General features: G+C 30.8%; 1 protein-coding gene across 1 annotated transcript in view; it reads right to left on the bottom strand.

Moving 5' to 3' along the window:
• Positions 1 to 24,123, bottom strand: part of LOC145335064 (max dimerization protein 4-like) — a 48,751-nt gene that overhangs the window by 5,888 nt on the left and 18,740 nt on the right. The window contains exon 4 of the mRNA XM_080180760.1: positions 269 to 335. Coding sequence (XP_080036886.1) covers positions 269 to 335 — 67 coding nt within the window. The remainder of the gene's footprint in view (positions 1 to 268; positions 336 to 24,123) is intronic.

The raw sequence follows: 24,123 nt of genomic DNA on the forward strand, positions 1-24,123 counted from the left end.
GAAACCTTAAGGTCATACAGTGGGACTGTATAAATATTTTTTGGTATTTTTGGCGATTTTTCTTGAGAGGCTGGTTGGTGGTAACTTTCCCCAAATCAGCTAAAACCTTCCCAGAACCTTATGGAAGCTACAATGTAAAGGAGAACCATATTGGTTCAGTGGTTAGCGAAATCCTTCTGTACACACACACACATAGGCAGACATCCTTGTACTTTATTATTGTAAAGGAGAACCATATTGGTTCAGTGGTAAGCGAGGATTGTTTTACCTTGAGGTTTTCTAAGCATGATCTCAGATGAGCTCTACGGTTCTTTTCCAACTCGTTGTGAGTAGATCTAAATAAGAATAATCATTATTAATACAAAGTTTATTGTTTGCTGATTATTTAATTTCTGAAAAATTGGTATAAAGAGAGAAAACATATGATCTGTATATAAGATTACACCTCCCATCACCAAAAAAAAACTTTATAACCATTCATTTTCTCACCCCCCCCCCCCCAAAAAAAAAACCTTGGACGTTCTAGTCCCAAGTATAAATGGCCCGAATCTCTTATTCATAGATTTTTAGTTCAACATAGACTTTCTGATTTTTATTAAATAATCACGCAACCTTCCAGAGCAAAATATCTAACTTTTGATTACATAAGGTAGTAAAAGTAAATACATTTTGATTCTGAGGGGGGAAATATCATGAAAATAAAATCGATAAAGACACACACACACAAATACAATTATAGTCTTAATAATTCATAAGTAATTAGTATAAGGTTACTTAATATAAATTACAAGTATATTATAGAAATTATATTATAGAAATAATTAAAATATACAGTTTAGAGCTTTCATTGTGTATAATTCAAAATTGCTTTTATTTTGATTACATTATATTTAAGTTTTATCTACCATAAAATGCTTTGTAAAAATGTGTAAAAAAGGCGTTTATGTTTTTTTGCAGCCGTGCTAAATTTTGCGAATTATTATTTTGCAAACTGCGCAGAGAGGGAAAGAGAGAGATTGTTGCTAGGCTCACACTATTCTGCACATTTTCCTTGCTAAAAACTGGCGCAAACGCACACACACACACATACACACGCACGCCTTGGCATGATAGATAAGGTTAAAAAAGCAACATAGCAATTTATAAAATCATGAAATAAATCTTAATAAATAAATTATAATTCATGTTTCATATAAATATATATTATTTTGTTCAAATTTATTTTTTGTAGATTTTGTTAGTTTATTAGTTATCTTTGCTATAATTAGAAGTTATCGTCTTGTCTTTTATATAAAGTAGTAAGTTTTTTTGTCCGTAGCTTAAGAGTTTAATAACTCCTGAATGATTTAAGTTTTCCATTTCAGAAAAGATTAAAATAGGTCATCGGATGTTTTATGCTACTTAATTATAATTTCTAAGTTTGGTTTTAGGCTATTTTTCTTTCTTTTTACTCCCAAGAAAACAGAGCTCCTATTTGGTAGGGGCGCTTATTTTAAAAAGGAATGAATGTTGAATTATATATATATTGCTGACAGATATGTTGTAATTCTAATGCGTAATTTCCACACAAAATCTATCATTCTATTTATTTCTTAGCTATCTCTACCAGGGATCTAAAGGGATAAGACAATGACCGATTAATTGATGTATATCTCCTATGATGATGCACAAAATTACCCATTCTGTAGATTACAAATAGTGATTCGAACGCTTGTACACTCAATTTTAATAAACTAACCACAAAATTCAATACAAGTCCCCAAAGTTGCCAAGAAAACAGTATTATAAAACTTTGGGGACTAGTGTAACAAACAGCCTAATGTCCCCTCTCTCCCTGTATCTTTCCCCCAATCTGTAATAGCTTCCTAAGATTGTGAAATATTACATGGATATATTTGACATATTTTAGGAATACTGTACACATTTTTAGTTTAATTACACATACAAACACACTTTTAATACATTCAGAATTCAGATTGATTTAATATGTATGTAATACAGAGGGTTCAAATGTCGGAATTTGAAAAGAATTTATTTGAATACCCCTTGCGCCAAAGACAATGGAATGCTATGAATTTTTCAATCATAATATATATTTCAGGATTCAAATTTAATTGTTAGACTTCAAATAAGTAAGCTGTAGTTATTATTGGTTACCTTATTGCTGGTTGATCTATTTAGATTTAGGTATACCTAATTTTGAGATAAATACACCTATAAATGCAGAAATGTTTCCTTCTTATGCTACTTAAAAAGCTGTATAAAAAAAGGTTCTTTAGTTCCCTATAAAAAGACAAATTGAACAGCATAATAGCTGTAATTTTGTACTTAAAAGGAAGTTGGTTGAACAAAAATTAGGGAAAATAGTTATTTTTAGCTGGGTAAATAAATTAAAGGACTAGCTTAATGGTTTTATAAGAAGAAGGGCTACCGTGGTACAATTCTTTTATATGAGAAGTAAGTAAGAACCCTATCTCAGAAAAAAAGTGAGGCTTGTCAAGGAGGAACAACTCAAGAGGGGGGGGGGGGTGTAAAGGCCATTAGTTTTAGAAAAGGTAAGAGCTCACAGGGGAAAAAGGAATAAGTTGGGGGAAATAAAAAGGGAGAGGGGTGGAAGGATATAGGAGAGGTGGGGTAAATTAAATGGGATGTGAAGGGGGAGTAAGCTGTTATGACTATGATAAAAGCTACCACATTGGTACAATCAAAGAACTTTCATTTTACTTTTTAATTCACAATATTTTTTAACTTTGTTATCTTTTAAACTTGTATATTTGATATTTCTTGTGTTGAATAAAACACATTTATCATCTAGAATAAAAATGATAAAATAAATTTATATGAAAATTTCATTCTTGACATAGATTTTTGTGTTAAAATTTGAGTTTGAGCCCATTGTGCTGCTGATTTGCCCCGTGAGAGAGAATTAGCTGTTGTGGCGCAGCTAAAAGAGAACACTTGCAGCTGTCAAGAGCATAAGAACAGAGTTACTACAAATTTCATAGAAATTTTTCTTTTTCAATATTTCATATTTCTAAAAATATACTTTTCTTATATGTAAGGACTTAAACTGGAAAAGATATTTTTTTAAACAAAAATTAATTTTGACATTAAAAAGTTGTTAGCCCTGGGCAGAACCCACGCTGTTAGATCAGCTGTTATAGCCATGCTTCTTTTCACGTTGTCAATTCCCAGCTGTCTTTTTATACAAGATAAAATTAATATTACAGCAAAAATCAATATAAACTAAAGAAATTTGGGTATGATACTTGTGTTTTAAATTAAAAATCGACTATGGATATTAAGTTACTTTAGGTTTAAGTTGAATCTTTAGGGTATAATTCAAGATGAAATAGTTCTTTGTTCAACTGTCAAAGTGTTGGCTGGTGTGTGTGTGTTGGCGTGTGTGTGAGAGTTGTCAGTACACTTGGATCAGCTGCTCAACTGTCAAAGCTGTCAAAAAGAAGCAGCTGTCATTATGAGTGTTACTGTGTGTGTGTGTATAAGGGAGCATGGTTTTCCAAGTGTGATATTTATAAGTTTGTCTTAGGTATACTAACTTAACTACATACAATCATACATGTATTATCATGCCTTTGTCCTTATAACTATCATTATGTACAACTTTAAGAAAATAAAACTTAATAATTAAGAACAAAGTCCATAATGATAAAAAGATATCTCCAAATAATTAAAAATAGAAAAGAAAAGGAAATGAAGTTTTAGATATAACCCTGGCAGTTTTCCCTCTTAAAACATCAAATATCATATCTATATTGCCTCATTTCTCAACTCAAAAATATGATAAAGAATTATGTTTATGGCCAAAAAATTCCCCAAACCCGGGAAAAATTGTGTATAGGAGGGGGTGTACTGTATACAATTTATTAGTCTATTTGGAAAGAAAATAGCAAAATAAGCTTTCATAGATATAAAAAATTATTATTATGTTTTAACTATGTTTGTATATTATTTCGTATTGGAATAAATATTTAAACAGTTAGGGAGTTGAATCCATTTTTATAGAAGCAGAAATATAATCTATGATTATGGTTTGGACCCTCTAAAACTGTAATCTACCTTTCCACTTTCCCCTCTCTTGGTGAAGATATCTTCAACGCCGATACGATTTTTGAAATGTAAGATTTTACTTTCCCTTCTTTTGGTGAAGATATCTTCAACGCCGATACGATTTTTGAAATATAAGATTTCACTTTCCCCTCTCTTGGTGAAGATATCTTCAACGCCAATACGATTTTTGAAATTTAAGATTCCACTTTTGCCTCTCTTGGTGAAGATATCTTCAACAAGAGAGACAAAAGTGGAATCTTATATTTCAAAAATCGTATCGGCGTTGAAGATATCTTTACCAAGAGAGGGGAAAGTGGAAGGGTAGATTACAGTTTTAGAGGGTCCAAACCATAATCATAGATTATATTTCTGCTTCTATAAAAATGGATTCAACTCCCTAACTGTTAAATGTAAATAGATATAAAATTAAATATCTAAAGCTAAGAAAATAAGAGAATGTCTCAATATTGAAAAAAAAAGGAAAAAGTTGACCTATTTGTTTTGTACCTTTTATATTATCTGTTTTTGCCTTGAGCTTGTCAGGGGAGAATTTATAAGGAAAAACATAACTTTTCACCCAAAATCTTTCAATCTAACTAAAAATGTATATGCATCATTTAATTTTTCCCCCATTAGAATATTTTGCAGACAAGAAAAAATTAAGACTCAAGAAAATTTCAATTTCTTTAAGATACAAAATAAGATGGGAGATTATTTTATTTATCTGTTATATCAATCAATAGAATATATGTCTATAAAGATCTCGGAGAGAGCAGAACTGATATCCTTTTCAGGGAAGTTTCAAAATGATATTTCTAAATGATTTTATATAAGCTAAATTCATTATATTTAAACTAAAACATAGATCAATACATTTGTCTATAAATTGTTAATAAATGAACTAAATCTGTTTGAAAATGAGGAAAATGTGTAGAAAAAAAGAATCTAAAATGTTCCACTTCATTTACAAATAATCTTCAATGAGCTAAAACAAGATAAAGGTAATCAAGCTAAATGTTGTCCAGTTAAAAAGAATAAGTGTATTTTTTGGATAAGCAGCCATATATAGTTACTAATTTAGCAGCCAGAAGGAGCAAGGCAAACTACTATATATCTAACCACAGCCGCCAATTCGGCAGCTCAAGCTTAGCTGCCGTAAATATTAGCGGCCACAGATCCCTGGTAAAATCCATTGTATGCAAGTTTTTTTTCTTTCCAAAAAAAAACCTGCTTTGTGACTTAATCTTGGGATTAATTTATGCAAAAAAAAAAGTTTAGTTAGGGCAGGGAAGACAGGTTGGCAACATATGAATGTCATAAAATTGGGGTAAACTAGATTTAGGAGCTTCTAGTTGCCTGAAAAGGTCGAGGCAAGGATTGTGAGACACAAAATATGGTCAGTTTTTTTTTAACCCGTTCCTTCTTTTTAAATCGTCTAGCTATCGCGCTGGCCACGATTACATAGAACACTTATTATTTTTAAATATTACAATATTTCATTTTTTAAAAGAAAGTTTCACAAGTAATTGATACAAATCTGATAATTTATAAGATAGTAACTTAATATTTTGACTAAAAATATGATCCTTTAATTATGACATTTCTCATAAAAATACAAAATCTAAATTAAAATAATTAATTCAGAGTAATTCATATTTTTGTATTATTTTAATATTGATCAAATTTTTATTAATTTTTAATGACTAGGTACTAAAAGTTTTTAAAAAATATTTAGCTGAATTATTTAATAATTTATTCATAAAATTGTGAGTAAAATTACTCTATGTGCCAGACAGACGACTATTTACGAGTTACAGACAGGTTTTTTACTAGAATATACACTTTACTAGGTTAGGTAAATAAATCATTTTTGTGTTTTGATAGCATATGTACAAACATCAATCTTTTAAATCTTTATCTTAGTTATTAAAATGCCATGTGAAATTAAGAATCTTTGAGCTAATACTTTTTAAGCGATCAAATATAAATATTCAGATATTAAAAAAGATTTGAACGTACCAAAACATTTGTGTACCTAACTCTCATTATCCTTGGACATGCTTTAGCCTATTTTACCTAATAGTTAAACGTAATTTAGTAATTATGCATAATGTAAAGATCAGAATATTATATTATAATAATAAAAAAAACTTATAAAAAGTCAATGATCATAAAATACATTTTTAGGAATTCATATTTTTACATTGATTACCTATCTGTCAAATTATATATCAAAGTATATGTATAAGTAATGATTTCACTCTAATTTTACTGAAATATTCTAAAATTTACTTAAATTTCATTTGATATAGAATAATGTCTTCTTTATTTAACTTTCCTTGATCTACAATAATGCCACCTTTATATGAAAGTATTGATCCTTATATTTGATAATCTAAAATTTGCCTAGCCTGTACTGCAAGCTTTAGAAAGGCACAAACAAGATGTAAATATTATGTTTACTAGTAAAGTTTATATGAACAAGGGCAATATTGTCCGTAAGTAGCACAGCAACAATAGGACACATACAGTAAAAAAGTAGACAGTTTAAAAGTGTCATTTCGTTGCTAATTCAATTTTAAGAAAATTTCGTCTTAGACATTTTCTTATATGTACTGTTATATCCAGTTAAGGAGGAGACATAGCTGTTTATTACACTAGTCTTAAAGTAACGATTTCTTATTCGTTGGTTTAAGAACTTTAAGGATTTTGAGGAATTTTGATTGGTTGGTTCATGAAATTTAATGTCCAAACCTTTTAACCACTAATTGTAATATAATTTTATTGGTTATTGTCTTATCCCTTCAGATCCCTGGGTATATTTAAGTTTTAGAGTAGCTTCGCTACTAAAAACATGATGAATATATCACGTGCCCTAAATAACACTTAACATGCCTCTAAAAATGCCTTCCAAATTTTATGAACCGTGTAAAACTAAGGGAAAACTATGGTCAACTATAACTACGGGGTCAGGTTGCTGCTTTCTTACACCAGGAAAAAATGCCAGAGCAAGCCATAATTTAGCAAGGACCTAAAGGAATAAGACAATGGTTGATAAATTAATGTACATCCCCAATGACGATACACAAAATTTACAATTACTGGTTGAAACGTTTAAACACTCAACTTCATGAACCAACCAATCAAAATTCCATGAAAGTCGCCAAAGTTGTTAAAGCAACGATTAAGAATATGTTATTATAAAACTTTGAGGACTAGTTTAATAAACAGCCCATTGTCCCCTAGCCCTCTCTTCTAATTTAGTAAGGTTTAAAGCAACACTTATTTTTTTTATGAAATTTGATTTCATTTGTAATTTAAGCAGAAATGATATCGATCTTATCATATTTTTTGAAAGACAAATCAAATTTTAGATTAAACTGTTAAATTTTTAGCACCTTCTAATCAATCTAATCTATGAATTTGAAAGACATGATTGGGTGGTGGAAGGTGGGTAGGTGGTCAGAGGAAAAAACAAATCTTACAACACCTGTGATAAGACAACATGTCATAATACAAGATAGAATTGTGGAAGTGCAATAATCAGTAATATAGGGTTAGTTTTTAAACAAATTTTGTCAAGTTTTTAAAAATTGATCTCTCAAAAATATAAAACAAAAGCAAATGCATGAATTTAAATTTGACTATTAAAAAAGCAGATGACTTTAAAAGTTGGTCCTTTTAGACACAAAAATGACAACCTTTAAAAAAATACAAAATTAGCAATTTATGTAATTTTTGACAGCATAAAACTAAGGTTGGGGGGTGGGCTTGTTGTTGCTAATAATAATATATATAATATTGGGAAGGGTATAGTGTTTGGGGGGTTTTAAGGCAATAAGTGGCATTTGTTAAAAACTGGTCCTAGAGGAAATTGACCTCCCCCCCGCCCCTCGTACTTTTGAATTATAGCCACTCCAGGAAATGAAGTGCGAATAATGAAAACAAGAGGAAGACCCCCTCCCCCATAAAATACACTTTTATGCCCTAATCTCGCCCCTTCTAAATTGCTTTATACTTAAGGAAGTTCCCCCCACCCCACCCTTACCTCATTTATATTACGCATTACAATCACCTTGCCCCCCCCCCCCGCCTCCTCTTATGAGAGTAGGGTTAAGTACAAATCTCATAAAGACAAATGCTTTTAATAATAAATTTAGCTTTCAAGGCAATCCTCTCATATAAAGTAGTAAGGTTTTTTGTCTGAAGCTTAATAAACACTGAACCGATTTGGTTCTTTGATTTTGGTAAGCTTCACATATCTCCTGTGATGGTTTTAGGCTACTTCATTTTTAAATTTAAGTATTGGAATGGTTTTAAGCTATTTTTCTAGCCTGTCTCTGCCATTTAGAATACAAAGCCCCTAGATGCTAGGGGCGTAGTCACTAGTATTTCCTAGTTCCTTTTGAACATGCTTTTGAAGAATATCTTGGATTAATAAAAAATTTTCTCAATGTGCCATATCCCTTCTAGAAAAAAATAATCCCTAATATTAATAGGATAGTATTTACTTCTGTATTTGCCGGTTGTCTTGATTTGTTACTGCGTAAATTATTAATCTGTGCTGTGAAGGAAAAATTTTCCAGGGATATTTAATATATTGCTTAGTGACAGGGGTGGGTTAATTTGTGGGGGGGGGGGGGATACTTTACCCCAGATATAGGGTTAAGTCAGGGAGGTATGAGACAATGGACTGTTAATATTACTGGTATCCAAAATTTTAAAAACAGTTTTTCTCATTCATTTGCTCATTAAATCTTGATTGATATCTGAGTCAATACATTTCATTTAATTTTGTTTATCATCATTGGGGAATGTACTTCAATTTATCGTCCGTTGACCTATCCCCAATCTCCTTGCTGATGTAGGGTTAAGTTAACCTTTCATCAAAAATCCAAAAGAGGGCGGCTATAGGGGGAGTGGAAGGGGGTAAGCAATGGGAGGACAAATGGGTATTTCAAAAGGGATTAAACTCAATTTGTACTTGGATGAGAAAGTATTTGGGGGGGCAAATTTTGCGGGTTTATTAAGCTAAGATTATAAAATTTTTGAAAAATTATATATATGATATCTTTCATAATAATAATCATAAAACTTTATTTTGCAAAAAAAGTCATTATTTTTAAAGTGAAAACTATATTTTTGAAAAAGAATATAATGACCTAAAGAACCCGTCCATATTTTTCAATTATGTTGATTCCTTATTGTTAAACATGAAATTCTTATAGGATTAGGTTTCAATATTCAGGATAATCGGCAGGGCTCACTGATTCATGTTTGCAAGGGAAACTCCACCCTAGTCAAAGATTAAACTTTGTTGCTGATATTTTATCAACATGACTATAGTCATAATGTCATATTTAAATTTTTAAATATTAGTTTTAATAGATATGCTTAAAGTGTTGAAAAAAATCTTTGGCCGTCTTTATTATATGAAACTTTGTTGTATGTCAACAAAAAACTTCCAGGTTCTACAGGGGATTATTTGCTTTTCATTATGATATCTTGGTAAAAACATATGTTAGCCAAAAAAAAAATATTTTTCTCGGGTACAAGAGTATTGTATAGGAAGAAAAACTATTATGCACAAACTTTCCAACAGTTTTCATGGCATTCCTTTTTTAGGTGACATAAATAAAAGCAGAGCTGAAATTTAGCCATATTTATTAGTTTTTAATCGCAAAGCTATTTGCAAGTTATTTATGAAAATATTTTTAAAAGTGGAGAAAAAAAGACAAATGCGGAGATTCCTTTGAAAATATGGCACTACTAACCAGGTGTATAGTATGTATACACAGTATACTAAATCTATACTGTAAACTATGGATTACAAATAAAGGACATTTGTTCAAAATTAATTTGAAACTTCTATTTTACCAGGAAACTTATTAATGGAGTGGAGTAGTAGCTACTCTTTAAATACTCAAGCAATCAATATTCAATTCACGTCCCCAAAGTTATTGAACCAACGAAAATTATGAAACTTTGGAGACTAGTATGATAAACAGCCCAATGTCCCTTCCCTTCATGCCTGCAACCAGTTAGCAACGGCAATTAAAAAAATACTATTTACATTCTATTGCCAGGGTTTACTGTTTTTTTCTTTTCTTCATCTAGCTGGTTACATTATTTTCAACCACAATGAAGTAGAGAAAATAGCCAATTTTGAATTAAAAGCTGGTCCTCATAAAGGTTTGTAAAGATAAAATTACAGCAGAAAAATAGGCTGTATAAGGGGTAAAATATGCTGTGATGTTTGGCTAAAACTTTTCTTGGAAATGTCCCCTAACTCTCTGGGTAATTGTGGTTCAAAAATGGACAATTCAAACTCGTAACTTGAATCATAAAGAAGCATTAAATTTTATAACTTTTTATGTTGAAATAATTATATATGTATAACATGCTTGTAGTTATTAACCACATTATCCTACTTATTTACACGTTGTTATCAAGGATATTTTTTTTTTGTTAGAAATCTAAATTAAAAAATTAAAAAAACTTTTGTTTAAAGCCATTTTTTATCCCTTCAAAATGGCTAAAATACATTTTCTCTCAAGAAGAAACGGTTACGGTATGCCAGTACATGCTAAGAGCATAATCAAAACTATTTTCATAAATCTATTAATTTTCAAACCTTGAAAATGTGTATAACAAATACTCTATAGAGTTCAATCACCCAGTAATAATAAAATCAAAACTAATTATTTTAACAATTTTCAATGGCCAATCAAAAATTTTCTTCAAACCCCTCACATCAAGGATAGGAGAACATTTAGTCCCGAAAGTATTTAGTAACATTTTCTTTTTTATTGGCTCAACAACTTTTGGAATTTTATTTAATTTTGATTTGTTGGTTCATTATGTCGAGTGGATAGTCTAAACGTTTCGTCCACTAATTGTAATCCAAAAAAAGGGAATTTTATGTTGCTTCATTTGAGAGGTACTAAATTTATCAGCCATTGTCTTTTCCCTTTAGATCCTTGACTTGAAATTACCAACTAATTGATTCTTCACTTTTCTGAATGCCTGCTCTTAGTCCTGGCCTTTACATGTATGGAAGTAACCAACATTTACACCCCCTTAAAAAGTTCCCTTTCATCATTATAAAATTAAATTATGGACAAAATAAAAAATTTACAACTCCAGTATAAATATTATGGACCTTGGCATGTATGTAAATTAACAAGGACAATTGTCATAAGTAGCGCAGTAATTTTAACTTACAACCCTTGATAATAAATTAAAGCATACTAACATGAAGATTAGAGTCAATACATATAACAAAATTCAGGTGATCATTGGACGAACATACAAACAACCTCAAACTACAGAGTAGCTGCGCTACTAACAAAGACGTTGGAGTCCATAAAACCATGGCTAACACACGAAAAATAGCACTAAAAGCCTAATGGTATAAAAACACGAACCTGGGGGGTGAGCCTTCAATACCGCAAAACGCAGAGTGTTAAATTTTCGCAAAACAGTTCAATTGCAATATAAATAGGGGTGTGTTACAGGGATCTAAGAGATAAGACAATGACCGATAAATTGATGTACATCCCCAATGAAGATACACAAAATTACCCCTTCTTAAAACTAGGGGTCGCAAAGTTTGAACATAATGTACCAACCAATCAATATTCAATAAAGTCCCCAAAGTTGTTAAGCCAACGAATAAGAAAACGTTAATATAAAACTTTGGGGACTAGTGTAACAAAAAGCCCATTTTTTTCTCTCTCTCTATGGGAATTAGTATGTAGTGTAGTAATTTTATGCAGTTATAATGCTTTGACAAAGTAATACATGTGTGGCGGTGAATGTACACCTCGAACCATAAATCATAAAAAAATATGCAAGTGGATTTATTCCATTATGACTTTAAATTCTTAAATATGCATTGGTGGTATGATAGGGGGGGGGGGAGGGGACATTGGAGGTATGGGATAGGGAGGATATTAATCACAAGTGAGAAATGAAAGTTTCGGCAGGGAGCGAGGGGACTTTAGGCTGTTTATTACACTAGTCCCCAAAGTTTTATAATAACGTTTTCAGATTCGTTGGCCTAACAACTTCGGTAACTTTTTTTGAATTTTGATTGGTTGGTTCATTAAATTCAACGACTAATTGTAAACTACAGAACAGTTGTAATTTTGAGTATCATCATTGGGGATGAACATTTTTTATCGTCCATTGTCTTATACCTTTAGATCCCTGCAGTTTAGGGGCAAAGGGGATGAGATACGAAACATAAATTTCTATGAAAAGTTTTGCATAATTTTTCCATTATCTGCCCCCTTTTACCTCCCATAAATTTGGTCCCGATAAAATCCCCCCCCCCCCCTCCATTCATATGGCTCCCGAACATTTATCAAAAAAGTGATTTTAGAAAGTGGTAAAAATAAAAAATTTATACAAATATGCTAATACATAAATATGTAGGTATAATGTAAAGTTCAAAAGCCTGGGTGAGTATTTTAATATTAAAATACCTCAAAGTTCAAAGTGTGAATCTCAAAAAATAGATTAAAAATCTCACCTAACCCAACTGTAAGCATTATCAGAGATAAGACAATGGCCGATCAATTGATGTACATCCATAATGACGATACACAAGATTACCCTTTCTTTAGATAACAATTAGCGGTTGAAACATTTGGACAATCAACTTAATAAACCAAAAAATCTAAATTTGTCCCCAAAGTTGTTTACACAACAAATAAAAAAAAACATTTATATAAAACTTTGGGGACTAGTGTAATAAACTGCCCATTGTCCCTTTACTCTATGAGTAAATGAGTATTAAAAAACCCCTGAAAACAGCTTTTATGTGTTGAAATAGCGAACGCTCATTAAATTCCCCCTCGTGAAAATAAGTTGCCTATTCAAATTCAAATTTTTATAATGTTTACAAAGATATTATCTAAATTAAAAAAACGTACTTTTTCCAAACAAATTTAATGCAAGCATGTTTAAGCCTATTTTCTTTTTACAAAAGACCTTTCAAATTTAAAATATGATAGGGAACTGTAATATAACCCAATTCTATTGTATTCATGTTTTAGATAACTAATCATATTAAATCTATTCTCTTTTGCTATTTGCTGATATCTTATTACCTATTCTTATGGCAAAATCTGATAAAACAACATTATGCTTCGCTTCAACAATATAATAAGAATATTTTCCTATCATTCCCCCCCCCCCCCCCCAAACCTCATTATCCCCCCTAAAATCCCCTAAATTTGTGACACATATACCTCTTCCCACTTTTGATTATTTATAATTCCCCCCCCCCCCTGCTATGGTTTAGTATTGATCTAGTTACCAGGGCTCGGCAGCCCCAAAAAAAACACGTTTTGGTGCTTTAAAATTTTACATAATTGACGAATTGACATATCATAAACTGGTTTAGACATTCAGCTAATTTGTAAATTTAAAATTGTCAAATTCCTTGCGGCTAAATAGTGCCGAGCCCTGCAAGAGTAGCAGATGCGCTGCTGCCGAGCCCTGACTAACTAAGATAAATATTGCTAACATTATTATTCTGTGTCAGCCCAAATATCATTCTAGTGTTCATACGTTGTTACCACTCCAAAAAGATTTATAGCACACTTTAATGGAATACCATTTGTAGAAAAAATGACATACCTAAAATAATAAAAAAATATAATTAGTTTGTTCGTTTAAAAAATTTATAAATGTCAAGTTTAATATTATAATACTATGTATATGGTAAAAATTAAAGATTATATATTGTAAATAAATGTATATAGAGCAAAAAACTAAAATAAAAGTTTAGCTGTTTTGAAAAGAATCTCTGAAATCAATATTATAGATATATTTGTATGTGTGAGTGTATTTGAGAATCAGTAGTCAATACTAAATGTCTATCTGCTGTCAATTTCTACTAATTTTAATTAGTTTCCAAGTATATATTCCAGTTTATTTGTATTTTTTCTTATGTTCATTGATTGACGTTCTAGTCGGGGAGGGGGGAGGGGACATTGGGCTGTTTATTACACTAGTCTCAAAAGTCTTATAATAACGTTTTCTTATTCGTTGGCATAACAACCTTTAATGAATTTTAATTGGTTGATTCATTTAGTTGAGTGTCTAAAATTTTAAACCACTAATTGTAACCTACCGAAGGGGTAACTCTGTGTACCATAATTGGGTATGTAATTTTATCGACAATTGTCATATCCTCTAGTAGTCATGGATTTCATTTTCAGGGAAGGAAAGGACAATGACAATTTCGTAATATGCGAATTATGAACATTGAATAAAAATTACTTTTTTCATTATTAGCTACGCTACATAATAATTATATACATTACTATTCTTGTTGAAATTAACAATTTTGCGAGGTTCTTTAAAAATTGGCAATAAGGAAAGATTGGGGTGGGGGGGGGGGGAGGTATATTAAAGAACCATCCATGGGTCTGCTAGCTGCCTCAATTTTGTTGCCTTGCCATTAAAACCCTTTTAGGCAATTTCTGGTAATTTATTGGACCGCAAAAAAGGCAGAAGAAACTACGAAAGATTGCTCGTCAGGCGTTCCCGTAAAATCTTTGAATAATAATTTAAAAATTCCGCAAAAATTCAGATTTTCTAATTATATCAAAAAAAGCTTTTTATAGTGCCTATGAAAATGACGCTTTTCTGGCCTACCATTAGATAATTAAAATGTATACTGGCGTGCCATTGGTCATTTAGTCTATGTATGGCCTATTATTTGTCATTTGTATTGTATGACGTCATTTGTATTGTATGACGTCATTTTTTATATGCTTTATAAACATTTTCAAAAATTAAAATTATTTGTAACATATATTTTTTTTTGCATTGCGGGGCCACCGCGTGAGCTCAACTATTATTTTTTATAGACAGTAAAAATGTTATTTCAGACGTCTCTTTCCTCTGAAAAGAGAGAGAGAAAGAGAGAGATGAGACAGACTGCCTTTGTTCAAGTAGAGGGTTAACTCACAAAAAAAGAGATTAACCAATTTTAATTTATCAAAAGTTCATTTCAAAAACCTATTTGAAAAGATTATACAAGAATTTTAATAGCTATTGACATTTAAGATTAAGATTTATATGCAATTAAACTTATTCTATTAGAAATAATTTTATTGCGCGTTTTTGTGAGTAAACCCATGGAAATTTGATAACAAAGTAAATATCAATTGCGAACAATAACCTATTTCACTTCCAAATAGTTTTAAACCCTTTTTCTAAAGTGAAAGTTTTGATAAGCTAGCAACAATATTTAATCACAAATAAATTATAAAAATAATTTATTTTTTTCATGAATAAGCTTTAATATTTGGTTTAATATAGAAATCAATTACTTTTTAAATAGAATTTCTGGTATAAATATAAAAATAATCCATATTGATTTATTTATTTTACCTAGTTTTAAAATGTTAAAATATTTTTATATATAAACATTTTGGAGTATAAACAGTAAACATTTTTAAAGCTGACCAGATTTCAGATTTTATTTAAAAGATATCCACCCCCTAAATCAATACACAAACAAATACTCACACACACACACAAAATATCAGGGATCTTAAGGGATAAGACATTGGATAATAAATTGGTGTACGTCTCCAATAATGATAAAGCAACAGCCTTTTTAATTGTTAAAAAATAATTACTGAAAAGTATCAAGCTTTTTCTAAAGTGTCCAAAGTTTTCAGCCAAAGAATGATACAGCGTTACAATAAAACTTTGGGTACCATGGTAATCTCCAGTCCACTGTCCCCTCCCTCCCTGCAAAGTTATCAAATGCTGTAAAACAAACTTGAATGGATTTGTACTGAAATCTGATATCAAACTCAATTCCCAAACATGTACCCGACCTTTCAAAATAAAAATGTTTATAGAAAAAAATAAATTTTTCAAAAGTTCAAATAAAGTATGCATTTGATTGTTTAGTAAGATCTCTAAAACAACTGAACAACATATATTTATCAAAAAGTTTAGTTTTATGAAACTTAAAATCGAACACCTACCAGTCTAATCTGTTAATTTTTTGATTAAAACTCTAGGTGATGATTTACACAACAGATATAAACAAGAACGGTTTATTTCCATTAAAACAGCAATAATAATAAAGTAATTAATAAAGGACAGTAAACCATTATACAGCAATGATAATGAATCTAATAAGAGAGTATGTACTACATATAAAGTAATAGATGCACAGGACCTTGAGAGACTGTGACGTTGCAATCAAATCATTGGATGTACAGACAAACACATTAGTTATAGAGTAGCTGCGCTACGCCTTCTAAAAACTGCACAGGACAAATTGAACAAACTAAAAATATGGAATTTTTGTCCATAATATTTTACGCCACAAATTAGAGGGCGTTGTCGCATTTTTGGTCACCAGAAACAGACACACGTAAAAAAAAATAATAAATCAAATATTTCCTCCAGCCTTCAAATTATATTCCTGTTAGGCTTGGTGGCGTTTGGGCTGACAAACAAAGTCGACTACAGAAATTAGCCATACATAACGTCTGTTTAACATGTTTTTATATGGTCTTAAGTTAATCATTTTACATCGACGGTATTAGTGCAACCTTTAATGCTATCCCATTATATAAAGTAGTAAGTAAGTAGTAAGATTTATCTGAAGTTTAAGATTTCTAAGATAACTACTAACTAGTTTTATATTTTTGGAAAGCTTCACATAGTTCCTGGATATTTTAGGCTATTTTATTTTAAGTTTTAAGTCTTGGTTTCAAGCTATTTTTTGCCCTTCGATTACCGAGCCGTAGATAATTGTAGACCTATGTCGATATGACAAAAGATAAAAAGTTTGACAAAGTAATATTCGTATTAAAGGTGAAATTATGTTTCATTTGTGTTTTTGGGTCATTTGAGCAAAACTTTTAAAAAATAAATAAATTTATTTGTGTTTAATTGTTTTCTTCCCACATGAAATACTTTTACAGGGATTGGGCAATGAACGCTAATTTAATATTCCCTCATTCTTATATTAAAGATTAAAGAACAGATTCAAACAAGAAAAACTACTGTTCTTACAATTTTATTTTCAATTTAAGGTTATGATACCTTTTAATATTGTATAGGAATTGTTCTATTAGATTAAAACAGCAATTCCTTCATCCCTGCTCCCATAAAACAAATCTTGCTCCATTTTTTGGCATTTATTTGCGTCGAGGCCTAATTAACATTAATGTTACAACAAATGTTTGCTGTGTATTTACAATTTCACAGCAGCGCAGCCCATCTACAGCTGGGTCTGTACGTCTTTTATAACTTGTAAAATTCTAATGGCCTCCAGAAGTGTAACCCTAAGAACACTAATTTGCCTTTAAATGTTCTGCAAAAGGGATCCAAAGGGATCAGACAAAGGCCGTTAAATTGATGTACATCCCCAATGATAGTACACAAAATGTAATGTAGATTACAATTACTGATTGAAACGTTTAGATGCTAATCTTAATGAATCGACCAATCAAAATTTAATGAAATCTGAGAAGTTATTTAGCCAACAAATATGATAACGTTATTATAAAACATTGAGGACTTCATGTTTATCTTAGTATTATTGCGATGGACACAATTTTTCTTGTACATAAACAATGTATTTAGGATTAGTCTGTGCAATCAACTTAACAACATCATCGCTTTTTACTTAACAAGGGCAATCATTTCCATACGTAAGTAGCGTACCAATAACAGTTTTAAGGTATAACATTTAATACAGGTTCCAGGACGAATGCAGGAGTGACAAACGTAAAAGTGGACAAACGCTGGAGTGTCTAAAATAGTAAATTAAGTATTTCTATAAAGGTTAGGTAAGAATTTGAATATACAAATAAGACCCCGTTTCAGGGGTTAGGCATTTATAAAACCTGATTTAAAAAAGGTTAGGTTAGGTTATGTGTCGACTCCGACTTTTGTCGATAAAATATTTTGTTAGGCCATAATACTCTTGTTTTTTTGACAATTAATGCCAAATATTAATTTGAATTATATATGAAAACTTTTGTTTATCTTAATGACTATGAGACAGTCAGACGGACGTACAGACAGACGGACAGATTAAAGAGTAGCTGCGCTATTTAGAAGAATGTGAAACAACTAGATCTATAAATATTTTTAAGTATATAAGGTACAAACAAACAAAAAGGCTTGCTTTTACATTAATCTAGACTATATAGTACAATTTTCCAGGGATAGTGGCCGATAAATTGATGGACATCTAAATGATGATTCACATACCCCTTCTGTAGATAACAATTAGTGGTTAAAACGTTTGAACACTTAACCTAAATAGTCCCCAAAGTTGTTGAGCCAAATGATAAAGAAACGTTATTATAAAACTTTGGAGACTAGTGTATTAAACAACCCAATGTCCCCTCCATCCCTGACAATTTACAGGGCGGTGAAGAAAAAGATCTACACCATTTCTTCCCTTTAAACGCTAAAATAAAATTAAGGGGAGCGAAATTTATCATCATTGATCTCTCCATGTATCCACTAGATATTATGCCAAAACATTATCATTTTAGCCAAAGAAATCTCTCATACCAAAAAGATTGACCTAAAAAGATTCAGAGAAAAGAGAAATACATTGGTAAAAATTGGTATTTAGGTAGCTGGTCAAATCAGCCATGTGACGTCATAAAATGAAGGAGATCAGAGGAGAAGTGGGAAAGGAAACCACTAAGAAAGAGATGGATAATCCCTCATTTTTATGACGTTACAAGGCTAATATTTTGAGACACTTAGTGCAGCTACGTTATTTAATAATTTAAAAAATATAATTTGGACAAAATGTATTATTTTTCAGACTATGTTGTTTGTAATGATTTAATACTCTTAAATGGTGGAAAAATTAGAGGCAAATTAGTAGAACTTCAAGTGCAATATACCTGTCCATGTATTAACAAGTATACGTGGTAAAATGACACGTGCCATGGATAGATAACAGATAAATAGATAGATAGATAAATAATTAGATGGATAGATAGATAATGGATAAATCAATATTTGTTCTATTTTCTCCTTATCTCTGCAGTTTATTTCCGCATTTTTTGGTAGCGTAGCTTATCTTTAAATAAGCCTGTACATCATCTGTACGTTTAGTGATCTGAAGGGATAAGGCAATTGGTGATAAATTAATGTACATCCCCAATGATAATACACTGTAGATTAAAATTTCTGGTTAAAACATTGGAAACCCAACTTGATAAACCTACCAATCAAAATCCACTTTTGTCCCAAATGTTGTTTAGCAAAGGAATAAGAAAAAGTTATTATTATAAATAGCCCATCGTCCCATCTTTTTTTGCTGTACGTCTGGTTGAAACATTTGAAACTCCAACTTGATAAACCAAACAATCAAAATTCACTTTTGTCCCAAATGTTGTTTAGCAAACGAATAAGAAAAAGTTATTATAAAACTTTGGGGATTAGTGTAAAATGTACGTCATTTGTGTTTGGCCTCTAAACCAGTAAGGGTAAGTAACTCAGAAAAATATATTTTTATTCTTTTGAAAATAAGAACAAATATGTTTTTTCATTTATTAAACTAAAGTTTTATTTTTATATAAGTTTTTCTTTGGATTTCAATTCTCTGTGTTTGAACCAAATTAGCTAAAAATACTTCATTAAAACTCAAGTTATGTAAATTGGATAAAATTAGATATTAATAGAAATTTTTGCACCAAAATTTAATCAAAATCTGCATCAATTCTAGACTTTTAGGTCTAGTTATTATCTTTAAAATAAAACGAGGACAATAACATCCACAAATTAGCTCAGCAAGTGATCAAATTTAAGATTATTTTGTAACTTTAGGTACTATTAACGGGTAGGGAGGGGACATAGGACTGTTTATTACACTAGTCCCCTAAATCTTAAAAAAATGTTTTATTCGATGGCTTAAAAACCTTTGGGACTTTTATAAAATTTAGAATGATTGACTTATTTAGTTGAGTGTCCAAACTTTTCAGCCACTAATTGTAATCTCCAGAAGGGCTAAATTTGTGTATCATCATTGAGGGAGTAAAGCGTGAAGCATCTTATGTAATTTTTTTGTTCCAAACACGTTGACAAACGTACAGAAAGGACCAACTTGTCGAGTAGCTTTGCAACTAAAATTAATACCAAATGTTGATATTTGAAACAAGCTTACAGTTTAAAATTCAATTATATAATTAAATGACTTTATTTTCTACAAAAATCGGGTCGTGATGAAAAAAAATGACTGAAATGTCCACAACGTGATAATTGCAAAAAATAGACAACTTGTTATACATATTTTTTGTCCAATGAAATTATTTTTCAACAAAAAAAATGTAATGACAAAGTATTTTTGGCTTGTTTCCAAGCTGAAAGGAACAGTTTTGAGGATGCATAGGAAACATGTTATTAACATGATTATAAATATACATAAATAACTCAACAAGGTGGGGGAAAAAATAAAAGTGTATAGCATTTTTTTATCCTAAATAAGGAAAGAAATGGCCATAATACTCTATTTAAAGAGAATCAGCGCTACTTTTAGATATGACTTTGAATCTAATTTTATAATATTCAGAAAGCAGTATATACAAGTTTAATTACTTAAGTTTGTCGACCTCATATGGTTGCATTAATGTCAAAATTGCGCATCTTTATGATAAAAGATTATCTTTAATTTATATAAATGAAAACAATTAAGCTTTATTGAAAGACTTTCTCCTATGAAAGAATAGGATAGTATTATCTTAAGATCTTTTGACATGCATGGTTGCTACGCCAAGGATGCGGTCATTCTTGTTACATTTTACTTATATCCAAAGATTCTTTACCTCAGGGATCTAAAGGGATAAGACTATGGCCGATAAATTAATGTAAATCCCCAATAAATTTACACAAAATTACCCCTTCTGTAGATCACATTATAAACACACAAATGAATGAAACAACCAATCAAAATTCAATAAAAGTCCCCAAAGTTGTTAAGCCAAAGGATAAGAAGACATAATACTTTGGGGACTAGTGGAATAAACAGCCTAATTAAGACAGAATATAACATAAAATAAAAATTTGATTTTTAATTACAAAGTTAACACAAAAACCCACAGAAAACAATACATTTTGTTCAAAATACCATAGTTTTTTAATAATAAGCAAAACAGGTTTTCTTCGGGTGATATGTCCCTGGCTCCCAAAGTCACGGAGACACAGAAAAATCTTAATAAACGTAGGAATTCTAAAATTTGAAATAAATCCTGAAGCATTTAATTGCAAGAAATCTGACGAATTTGAATTGACTTCAAGACATTCCCCCAAAACCGCGGAGAAAATATTTTCCAGCAGATCGCTAAATAAAATTCAGTTTAATGACCAATTATGACTTTTTGACCAATTGACAGGGAGGGAGGGGACATTGGCTGTTTATTACGATAGTCTCCAAAATACTACAATAATGTTTTTTTCTTTATTTATTGGGTTAACAACTTTTGGAACTTTAAAAAAATTTTTTGATTTGTTGGTTAAGTGAGTGTGTAAGCTTATAATTGAAATCTTAAGAAGGGGTAATTTTGTGTATCATCATTGGGGCTGTTCATTAATTTATAGGAACAATATTATAATAATGATTTAAATGCCAATCTTTTAGTGAAAATTTGCAGTTTTGTATAAATATTTTTAAGGAAAACTGGCATTAAGATGACATACTATGTATGGGGGACCTGATGGAAATTGAAAAAGAAAATACAAAAAGAACACAAATAGACCGTGACATGTGTTTTCCTACAGGGATAGAACTATGGCCAATAAAAATGTGTCTTATAAAAAATATTGTAGGGTAGGGGGACAAAATCACTCAAAAATCAGCCAAGTGACGTCATAAAAATGAAGGAGATGAGAGGATAAGTGGGAAAGAAAACCCCCAAAAAAGAGATGGATAATCCCTTATTTTTATGACATCACGTGGCTGATTTTTGAGTGACTTTGTCCCCCAACATTGTGGAAAAGATCGCAAATTGAATTTAAATTTAATTGTCCTATCCAGCCCTGGTTTTTACATAAAGGAAAATCTTATGATGCGATTAGTAGAATTAGCACAATTCTAAGAAAAATACGTAGATAAATATAAATACTTCGCAGTATTTACTGTTTAAAAAAGGAGAGATTTTATTTAGATAGACAATTATTCCAAAAAAAAAGTCGTATTTAGCAGGTTTTGACTTTTGTCAATAAATCACTGAGTATGACATGTTTGAAATCTGCCATTACACAAGTTGGTTAGGAAATGTCTGTTTGAAAAGCCCCAGTTATAGAGTAGCTACACTTTTAAAAGCAACAAAAAGGGGTTAACTGATTAAAAATAATAATTTTCTAAACTTGAATTTTTAAAATCATGTGAAAATTATTTTTTTTGTATCAGTTATTTAGATAGAACAGTTATTATTCCTCCTCCCTTAGTAACTACAGTGTTTACAACATACATATATACTTGTATTATATTTCAGCACTTGTTTAAAAACATAGCTACTTCCCATGTACTTTTTGTCATCCTATAATATAAAATAGTAGGGTTTTTTTTTGTCTAAAGCTTATGATCTCAGAAATTATTGGTACAGATGGGTTGTATTTTTTAGTGGGTGGGGGGGGGGGGGGGCTTTTTAAATGTCTTGGGATAGCTTTAGGCTATTTTTCTGGTGAACTGAAATTAGTTTCCGAATGTGAACACATTTTCCTAGGTGTTTCCCAATCCTATCTCAATATTTGCTACTAGCTAAAAAACCTTAAAACTTCAAAAAAAAAAAAAATTTGAATGTATTAACGATTTATACATTATACATTCAAAGTTTTAATTTTTCAAATTTTGATTTTTTTTTTGGAAGTTTGAAGGTTTTTAAGCTAGTAGCAAATATTGAGATAGGATTGGGAAACACCTAGGAAAATGTGTTCACATTCGGAAACTAATTTCAGTTCACCATTTTTCTGACATCAACCAATCTTTTCTAGTGGCTAATGGGTTAAGACACTAGTTTTATAGTAATAGGTCTACTGTTATCTAAACTATACAGTAGCTTGATGTCTGTCCGTCTGAAGCTTAAGATCTCGGTAACCGCTGAACCGATTGGGCTCTACTCTTTAGGGAAAATTGGTTACTTGTTGCCAATATAATATTAATTTCAATTGTTATTGCTGCTGTACTTATGTAGATAACCATACATGTTGTACATTGTACAAGGACTATTTGCGTCATGATGTCGCGAGTATATCAATAAAAAAATACTCAATTGATTAGGGTCATAAAGAGTCATAATTATCCTTTTTATTGGATTTAATTTGGCAGAAATCCTTAGGTACTAAATTAAAACAGCACAAAAAGGATTTTTAAATTTTCCAGGTCCTATTTGTAGCTTCCAAAAAATGAAGAACTCAATCGGTTCAGTAGGGAGTAATTGACGCGATAATCAAAAACAACCTTACTATTTTATTTAATACAAAAAAAGTGTCATTGAATGACAAAAGTTTGAATCAAGCTACTTGACAGCACGCTAGGTTGGCGTTTTCAATATCTGTCAAGAAAAACAATGACATTTATGTTTAAAAGTAGCGTAGCAACAAACTTTAAATAAAAGTCGAGTTGCAATAAAATTATGGTCGTAATTAGCACATTAACAACAATATGAAAACATGTTTACGGACTAGAATATGTTATTAAAAAACCTTAAGCTTTTGCAAGTGGAAGATATAGTACTTACGAATAAACGAAGGTAGTTGTACAGCAGCTACGCTATTGACAATAGAGAGTTTATGGCGTCTGATATAGTGTCGCCAAAACATTTTAATAAGATTTCATGTGTAGGCTGGTTCAGTTTTTTTTTACCAAGTGTCTAGAAGTGGCAGATATTTCCTTTGAAAAGTGATATTCATCATGCCATGGCCTGCCCGTCACGGATCTTAAGGGATAAGATAGTGGCCGATAAATTGATGTACATCCCACAATAATGACACACAAAATTAGCCCTTCTGTAGATTGAAATTTGAACACTCAAC

Source organism: Acartia tonsa, chromosome 13 (assembly GCF_053477335.1).
Source record: "Acartia tonsa isolate MP-2025a chromosome 13, ASM5347733v1, whole genome shotgun sequence".
Classification (NCBI taxonomy): Eukaryota; Metazoa; Arthropoda; class Copepoda; order Calanoida; family Acartiidae; genus Acartia; species Acartia tonsa.